The sequence below is a fragment of the Xyrauchen texanus genome, chromosome 33 (genome assembly GCF_025860055.1).
Source record: "Xyrauchen texanus isolate HMW12.3.18 chromosome 33, RBS_HiC_50CHRs, whole genome shotgun sequence".
Classification (NCBI taxonomy): domain Eukaryota; kingdom Metazoa; phylum Chordata; class Actinopteri; order Cypriniformes; family Catostomidae; genus Xyrauchen; species Xyrauchen texanus.
In genome coordinates, this window is record NC_068308.1 from 37,903,005 (window position 1) to 37,911,716 (window position 8,712).

Consider the following 8,712-nt stretch of genomic DNA (forward strand, 5'->3'; position numbering starts at 1 on the left):
TAAGGTCCATCTCCCCCGATCGCTCAGATTGGCCGGGCGGCCAGCACTAGGAATAGTCCTGGTGGTTCCAAACTTCTTCCACTTATGGATGATGGAGGTCACTGTGCTCATTGGGACCTTCAATGCTGCAGCAATTTTTTTGTACCCTTCCCCAGATCTGTGCCTCGTTACAATCCTGTCTCAAGAGGTCTACAGACAATTACTTGGACTTCATGGCTTGGTTTGTGCTCTGACATACACTTCTTCTTCTTCTTCTTCTTGTTCTTCTTGTTCTTCTTCTTTGTTAATGGCCGTTCACTCTTTAGGAGTATTACCGCCACTTACTGTATAGCTTACATGGGTGATGCATCTGTTTTTTTGTTGTTGTTATTATTCACACACACATATATACTACCCTATATACATATATGCACATATACATACATGAGGATGTAATAACCCACCCACCCCAGAGGTTCAGAGCCCATGCTTCAGCTGGCGCTGCATATTCAGCTCCTTCAGCTTCCACGCTGAGCTCCTCAACCACCAGGATGGGTAGAAGCACCACAATCCCCATACATTATATCCTGTATTCTTTAAAAAGGTTAAAACAGCACTATATGTCTGAGAATCTCTTAAACCCTTTCCCAAGAGGTCCGTGACATTTACTGGTCTATCCCATTATTACAAGTGTTGAATTTAATCCTGTGTGTCCCAGTCTTAATCTAGAAATCATTACTTCTTTCTTTCTATACCTTCCATAAAATTGTAATTTTCCTACCAATTTTGCAATATTATAATACCATCTCCCTCGGCTGCTATTTTCCCATCTTTGTTGCCATACGTTTACTAGTTTCTTTTTAATCACTGATTTTACCTCACTTCTCCCCAGGGGTACTTTAATATCCACCAAGTTTTTCTTTAATGCTTTTTTTGCCAATTGATGAGCTATTTCATTGACTGCTATCCCAATGTGTGCCGGTATCCAACAAAAGTATACTGTTGTACCCTCTGCTTTCAATCTGTACAATAATGTATATATTTCCATCAGTAGATCTTCTCTGTCAGTTCTTGTAGACATTATACTTTTAAAAGCTGATGACGAATCTGAACAAATTACAGTCCTAATTGGTTTAGTCTGTTCAATCCATTGTAGCCCTACTATTATAGCAATTAACTCTGTGGAATATACAGACAATTTATCAGTTATGGGAAAAACTAACACTGGAGTGGTGGTGGCGTAGTGGGCTAAAGCACATAACTGTGAATCAGAAGGTTGCTGGTTTGATCCCCACAGCCACCACCATTGTGTCCTTGAGCAAGTCACTTAACTCCAGGTTGCTCCAGGGGGACTGTCCCTGTTATAAGGGCTCTGTAAGTTGCTTTGGATAAAAATGTCTGCCAAATGCAAATGTTTCTTGTATTCCTTTAACTACATTTCTTAAATTCCTAACTCTTTTCCATACTGCTCCATCATCAGCATATAATGCCTTTCCAATATTTGTATTAACGTTTTCATATCATTAATGTAACAAAATGTTAGCATCAATGTGAATGTGTCTTGCATTACTTTATGATTTAATCATTTTCGTCTTTGTTTCTTTAATACAAAGATACCTGCACAGTATATATTACTGAACCTGCAGAGTTGCGTTCACAATGCATAAGAGCGACTTCTCCGTTTGAAATAAAGCAAACTAAACTCACGAGATGATTGGAGATCATTTGCAGCTTCCCCAACACTATGATAGTCACAATTATGACAAAATGAATTCATAACTGTGAAATATAAACGTGAAACTGCGAGATACGTAAAAAGTCACAATTGTGAGAAAAAGTCAGAATTTCTTTTGAAATAAAGTAGCAGTAAAGTTGTAAATTGCAAGATATAAACTTGAGATTGTGAGACATAAAGTCACAACTATGAAAAACTGTCACAATTATGATCAAATGAATCATGTGTGTGTGTTTGTCTTTTGTTTATTATTAAAATATTATTTATATTATCCAGCCGGTATACTCGCCTCCTCCTTTCCATTGATCCCTTTACAGTCGCTATTACGGAAAAGTCACAAATTCGAGAAATAGTCGCAATTGCAATATAAACTCAAAATTGCAAGATATAAAGTCAAAATTATGATAAATAAAGTTGCAATTGCGAGATATAAAGTCAGAATTAACTTTGAAATATAATTTTGAATTAACTTGTGAAATATACAATTTAAATTGTCAGAATTAACTTTGCAATTGTGAGCTACAAAATTGCAATTATGAGAAAAAAATTGCAACTGCGAGATATAAACTTGAAATTGTGAGATTTAAAGTCACAATTGCGATATATGTTAAGTTGCTATTATGAAAGTCACATTTAAGAAATAAACGTTTCACCAGTTTGTTGATGGCAATCTTTAAGGAACATGAATTTCAAACTCAGCAAGTGATCTTTGGGATTACATGCCAGCATGACCCAGTATACAGGAGAACTCATGCTTAACATGTTCATGCCACCCACATGACCGTGTTTGTGATATCCATCAATTGTTGGCACTGGAACATTTGATAACATTCTTATCAAAACATCATAGTGTTTCCTCCTAGACCTTGACCTAGAAAGTCTCATTGTTCACACTCTCACTATTTATGCATCACAGGAGATTTAAATCATTTCTGTCATTTCGTTTTTGAAAGTCATGAAAATTCCCACCATAGTGTCATTTAGCACATCTCAAATTCTGTATTGTGTTTAATAGAGTTGCTGGAATAGTTTCACTCCATAAATATTGAAAAGGTTTATGATTATTTCACTCTTTGTTTAGATCATCATATTTTTAAACATGTTGACTTTTGTATTTTTATAGTTTAATATTTAAAGGTCTGGGTCTAAAGGCTTAAACAGTAAAATCTATACATAAAAGGCATTTGAAAAGTACCAAAATTAATAATGAAGGTCTGGTAAAAAGTTTCCAAGTCAGTTTTAATGTGACCTTCAAATAACAATAACAATAGTTCTGTTAGTTTTAATAAAAATCAATCCTGGCTCAAAGTTGTAAAAACTACTATGAATTAAATACTTTTCTGTATATTTATGTATATACAGTATAATAATGGCGTCTCCACTCATTCCTGCAGTACATAATGCAATATTTCCCTTTCAATATTTGTCTTTTGTTTCACCTGACTGGTATATTTACACCTGCTCACATACCGTAGACTATATGTTGTTCCTTTCACTTACGTTTTATTTGTCCCAGTCCATTGTTCCGATTATCTTTTGAAGTGAATTCAACTGGTTGCTGAATTCAACATGTTTACACCTGACATGACTGCCCTTCAATAGAGAATGAATTATATGTTTGGACACGTTAATTCAGTGCGAAAATAACGTGTTAAAAAAGTGTACGCAATTAATCGCAATGCCCACGGACCGTCATAAGGAAGATTCCTGAGAAATGCAAGCGTGTAGTACCACCTGTTTACTCCAGGGGGCAGTAAGTGAAACTTCAGCTGAGTGGCAATACGCAGTTTATACAGTGAAGAAACAGTTCAGTAGCAGAACAACAAACATGCGTTACGTTCTTGAGTTCAAAACACTCGAAGGAGCGCAAATGCGAACTAAGGGATCTCAAGATGTGTTTAAAGATTGAGTATTAAACTATATTTAACTTGACACAGTGATCTAAAGATTTTATGAGACGCTACACAAGCATGTGTGACACAGGTGTGACGGGTCCTTAAACAAGCCCTCATAATAAATCTCTGATTGATAAATTCACTTGTGTAATGGATTACTGTGAACTGTGTGTCAATGATTGACTTATGATCAATAATATGGTAGTAAACAAATACATTGTATTCTAAAGCGGCTTTTTGTATTGTCTTATCAATGATTAACTCTTCTGCTACAAGAATGTAATGCATTTTAATTATCTGAATATTTTATATATATATATATATATATATATATATATATATATATAATTTTAAAATAATTAAAGATAACTATGTGTAATTATATATTGATATAAATCTGTATAATCATTATATATGGAGTTATTGTTATATGAGCGGCTTTCTCAGCAAATATTTGTACATGCGATTAATCGCGATTAATTAATCGAGACACCATGTAATTAATTCGATTAAAAATTGTAAACGATTGACAGCCCTAGTTTGGACTGTCACTTAAAGAAACTTTAAACCATGAAACATGTTTAGCAAAGATCAAGACATTAAAGTGTTCTCATATTCATTTATAGACAATTGTTTCCTCTTTTAAAAACAAAGCAATGATACAAGATAAACATAATTCAACAATAAAATAATTCATACACACAGAGCAACTCCACAACATTTGGGTGTATTATTATAAAAAGCTTATAATACAATATATTTGATTATATAAATATAAAGCTTTAAGACATTATAAAATAATGTTTATGATAATAAGTCTTTGATAACTTCATTAAAGGTAGAGTTCATCCAAAAATGAATATAAAATGTTTTAATTCTGTAATATACTCAGTCTCATGTTGGTCCAAACCCTTATCACTTTCTTCCGTGGAACACAAAAGGAGATTTTAAGCAGAATTTAAGCCTCAGTAACAATTTCATTTCATCACATTCATCGCAAGGTTATCAGTCCATAAAACTTCTGCCTAAAAACACGTATTATGGAATAATTTTGTAGTTGAGTTCTCTAACCCACAAAACAATTAATAAAAATAAAGCGATTAATCGAGTACTCGTGCATTTAAATATAATAAAAAAATATCAGGTATGTGAAATGTATACATTGTTTTATTCACAAATGTTACCAAGAATGGTTGCAAAGTAACAAACTGCATTTCTTTTGAAAAAATGCATTAAACAAAAATGCAACAAAATGCATTTATTCAGTTCTCATTACATTTCATTACAATTCTCAATGCAATTACTCATTTATAACATGATATTTGGTGTGATTCAAAGAGAAAGGATCAGGATCGGCATCGGCCGATACTGAGATTTCCAATATCAGAATTGGATCGGAAGAGAAAAAATGGTATCGGTGCATCCCCAATTATTATAAACAGCTTATAATACAATATAACTTTTGATGATATAAAAAAAACGATTTTTAAGACACGATATTTGGTGAGATTCAGAGAGAAAGTACAGTATAATTCAGCTTTGCCGAATGCACACAGGAACATTCATTTGTGATATTCCAGAAGTGTTTTTAAATGTCGATTAGTTGATGCTGAACGAGTACTCGATTAATCGATTACTTGTGCAATTCTCTATATGTGCAATGCTCAAAGACTTCTACCACATGTTTACATAGAAATCATCTAAAACACATTAAGTGTGAATGGAAAGAAAGTCATACGGGTTTGGAACTAAATGTGGGTGATGTATTTTACATTTTGGTTAAATTACCCCTTTACATTTTTAAAACCTTTAATAAATCATTAAAAAACTGCATTTAAGTTAGACATATAAAATTATAGCTTTAGGAAACAGAAAGTAGGATACAAATACAAACACCAAACACATAATACAAAATGATTCAGGACATTTTTCAAAGGTCAAAACACAGATCAAGTTTCACTGTATATATATTAACAGCATACAGTGCTTGAGATACTTTAACAGTGTTTCTGCTTTTTAAAACATACTTGACATCCAAAGTCTTATTCAGTTGTTCCCTCTACAACAGATACAATTTGCAAGTTGCATATGCTACTATTTCATTGGACTGCCTTTAGCTTAATTTTTAACTGAGATCTTGTATTGATGACGGGAGAGTCGAACAACGCCGTAAAGTCTTCTCCAGGACATCCCAAATACTTTCAACGGGTTTAAGGTCAGGACTCTGTGGTGGCCAATTCATGTGTGACAATTATTCCTCATGCTCTCTGAACCACTCTTTCACAATTTGAGCCTGATGAATCTTGGCATTGTCGTGCTGGAATATGCCCGTGCCATCAGGGAAGAAAAAATCCATTGATGGGATATTCTGGTCATTCGGTACATTCAGGTAGTCGGCTGACTTAAATTTTATTGTTGGCATAACATTTCTGATCCTAGACCGGACCTTTTACCATTGCTCCACAGTCCAATCTTTATGCTCCCTAGCAAATTAAAGTATCTGATTAGCCTCACTAACAAGTGGCCACACAGCTGTTTAGTCCCAATCCTGCAAGTTCTCGTCACATTGTGTGTGTGGGAATGCTGTTACTTTCACTATTAGATATAGCCGTGAGTTCTACTGTCAATTTTTTACGAAGTTGAAACAGATTAATCTCTGCAATAATGATCCAATCATAGGCTCTTAAGTATCTGCTGATTTAAATCCAAACAGCAACTTTAGCTGTTGTTGTTGTTTTTTGAGCAACTTTTGTTGTTGTTGTTGTTGTTGTTGTTTGGGCCGGGCAGTGTAGTAGCTGACGTTTCTTCTCATGGAGCTTCATTAGTGACAGTATGATTCACAGTTTCACATTGTGACAATGCGATTAAACTGTTCTGTCCCATCATATACTGTTGTCATCATTATCACACATTTCATTGTCCATACAAGATCTAAAAGTGTTGGCACACTTTTCTCTCATCTTTTTGGACTGTTTTGCTATAAAGATGATGAAGATGTAGATGATGATGTTGACGAGGATGAGGAGGAGTGTAACACAGGTGATGCCTGCAGGATTGTAAAATGTCTGATTCGTTTCACCTTTTTGAACTAAGAAAAGAAGAAGAATAGTCTGTAATCTCTAAAGCAGCATTCAGTCTCTGTTACAACATTATTTAAAGGGGAAGAAGTGTGTTTACATTGTACAAATTGGTATCGCCCAACTTGTTTTTTAAAGCTTTTATTTGTATTTGTAAAATATGGTGTTTTCTGATTTATTAGTGCATATTACAGTAAGAATAAATGTAAGTTCTGTTTAATGTTGTCACTGTTTGTTAAACCCTTAAATGAACCCTGCTTTTACTAGTTATTTTGTCATCAGTAGTGACACTGTTGTATCCACAGTTACTGTGATTTTACTATAGTAATATTGTAGCAACCGTTACTATAGTAACCATGGTAAATGTTGTGGTTACTATGGCTTTACTACAAATAACATATTTAAACTAGGGTTACTGTAGTTAGACCATGGTTAATTGTCATTAAGGAATGTGACTCTAATTACATATTTAACTAGATGATATTAATGAATTCTGCAATTAAATCCTTTATGCAGAATTATCCCGTTGTTTTCTAAAATGTTTTCTTCTTTAAATAGCTTCAATGTAGTTAGCTACTTTTTGTTAGCTGCTACTTTTTTAAAAGAGTAACTTTACCGCAATTGAACTATTAAGTTATGAGTAACTTGGAAAGCCACAATTTTAAAGCAGCTTCCCTAAAACATATAGTTGTCTTTTCACATTAAGCATTAAAATAACTTACTGTACATACTGTGTGTATATATATATATAGGTAAATATTATGCCAAAGTTTTTCACTTTTTTTAAATTTATTTATTTACATTTTTTCCCCTTTTTCCCCAATTTGGAAAGCCCAATTCCCAATGTACTCTAAATCCTCGCAGTGGTGTAGTGACTCGCCTTAATCCGGGTGGCGGAGGACGAATCTCAATTGCCTCCGCGTTACCACGGGAGTGAACCACATTATAGCGACCACAAGGAGGTTACCCCATGTGACTCTACCCTCCCTAGCAACCGGGCCAATTTGGTTGCTTAGGAGATCTGGCTGGGGCATTTAGCACGTTCTGTAATCAAACTCGTGACTCCAGGAGTGCTAGTCAGCGTCTTTACCACTGAGATACTCAAGACCCCATATTATGCCATGCAATGAAAATGATTTCTGTTGTCATCATGTCTGTAGCACAGAAATCCAGTAGAGTTGGTGTTGTTCTCTTCATCTTTTTGTAAATGAATTGATGCTGACAGTAATGATGATGACACAGATAACAACAGGACTGAGGACAGAGATCTTACCTGTATCTTGACTGCCATCTGCATCTTTAATGGCATCTGTTTAAACAAGAATAATCTCTTCAGGTGCATTTAAACTCTGTACAACATTACATCCTTCAAACAACTTCAGACTACCAGATTATAGCCAATAAATGATCAGGTGATCCTAAAAACACAGGGCAATCCTAAATATCTATAATCCACACAAAAACACACTAATTCAAATCAATCAGGATTCGTCACTAGTGGAAACTCCATTTATAATTTACTTAAAACCATAAAATAACTTTTTATGAGTTGAAATTGTGAATTTGCTCATAAAGTGATTAAAGAGCAGTTTTCAATGTTTAAAGAAATCTTTATCACTATCTGTAAACAATGATGAATAATTAATAATGATAAACAATACCTGTTGCGACAGGAGCATTAGTGGGAGTTTCAGTGTCTGTAAAGAGATTTTAAACTGCTGGTAATTCATTCTTAATAGATGAACATTTGCAAATATTTATTCCATTATAAACAACAATAAATGCTCTTAAACTTCACCTGATACGTGAACAGTGAATTCTGCTGATTTATGTCCACAGTCTGTTTGCAAAAATAATGTAACATTTGTCGTTACTTTCAGAGTGTAAGAACATGTGATGCTGGTCCACCGTTCACAGGGATTATCAGGGATTACTTTTCTACAGATTTCAGCAGCAGGATTATTAAACTTGTAAAATAACATGCAGCATTCACTGCGCTTATATGAGATATTGCAGGTTAGATTTA

The 8,712-nt window shown here is 34.2% G+C and overlaps 1 protein-coding gene across 3 annotated transcripts in view; it reads right to left on the bottom strand.

The window, feature by feature from the left end:
- Nucleotides 1–4,221: 4,221 nt before the first annotated feature.
- The window catches only part of LOC127626552 (uncharacterized), a 70,282-nt gene continuing 65,791 nt past the window's right edge, over nucleotides 4,222–8,712 (bottom strand). For 2 of the 3 annotated variants that reach the window (XM_052102429.1, XM_052102428.1), the window contains exons 3-6: nucleotides 8,485–8,712; nucleotides 8,348–8,383; nucleotides 7,960–7,995; nucleotides 5,461–6,697 (exon numbers count right to left, since the gene is read on the bottom strand). The exon at nucleotides 8,485–8,712 is cut by the window's right edge and continues 42 nt beyond it. In XM_052102429.1, coding sequence (XP_051958389.1) covers nucleotides 6,492–6,697; nucleotides 7,960–7,995; nucleotides 8,348–8,383; nucleotides 8,485–8,712 — 506 coding nt within the window. In that variant the 3' untranslated portion in view covers nucleotides 5,461–6,491. Of the gene's footprint in view, nucleotides 5,417–5,460; nucleotides 6,698–7,959; nucleotides 7,996–8,347; nucleotides 8,384–8,484 lie in introns of those variants that run through there. The other variant, XR_007968464.1, reaches the window with a different exon arrangement.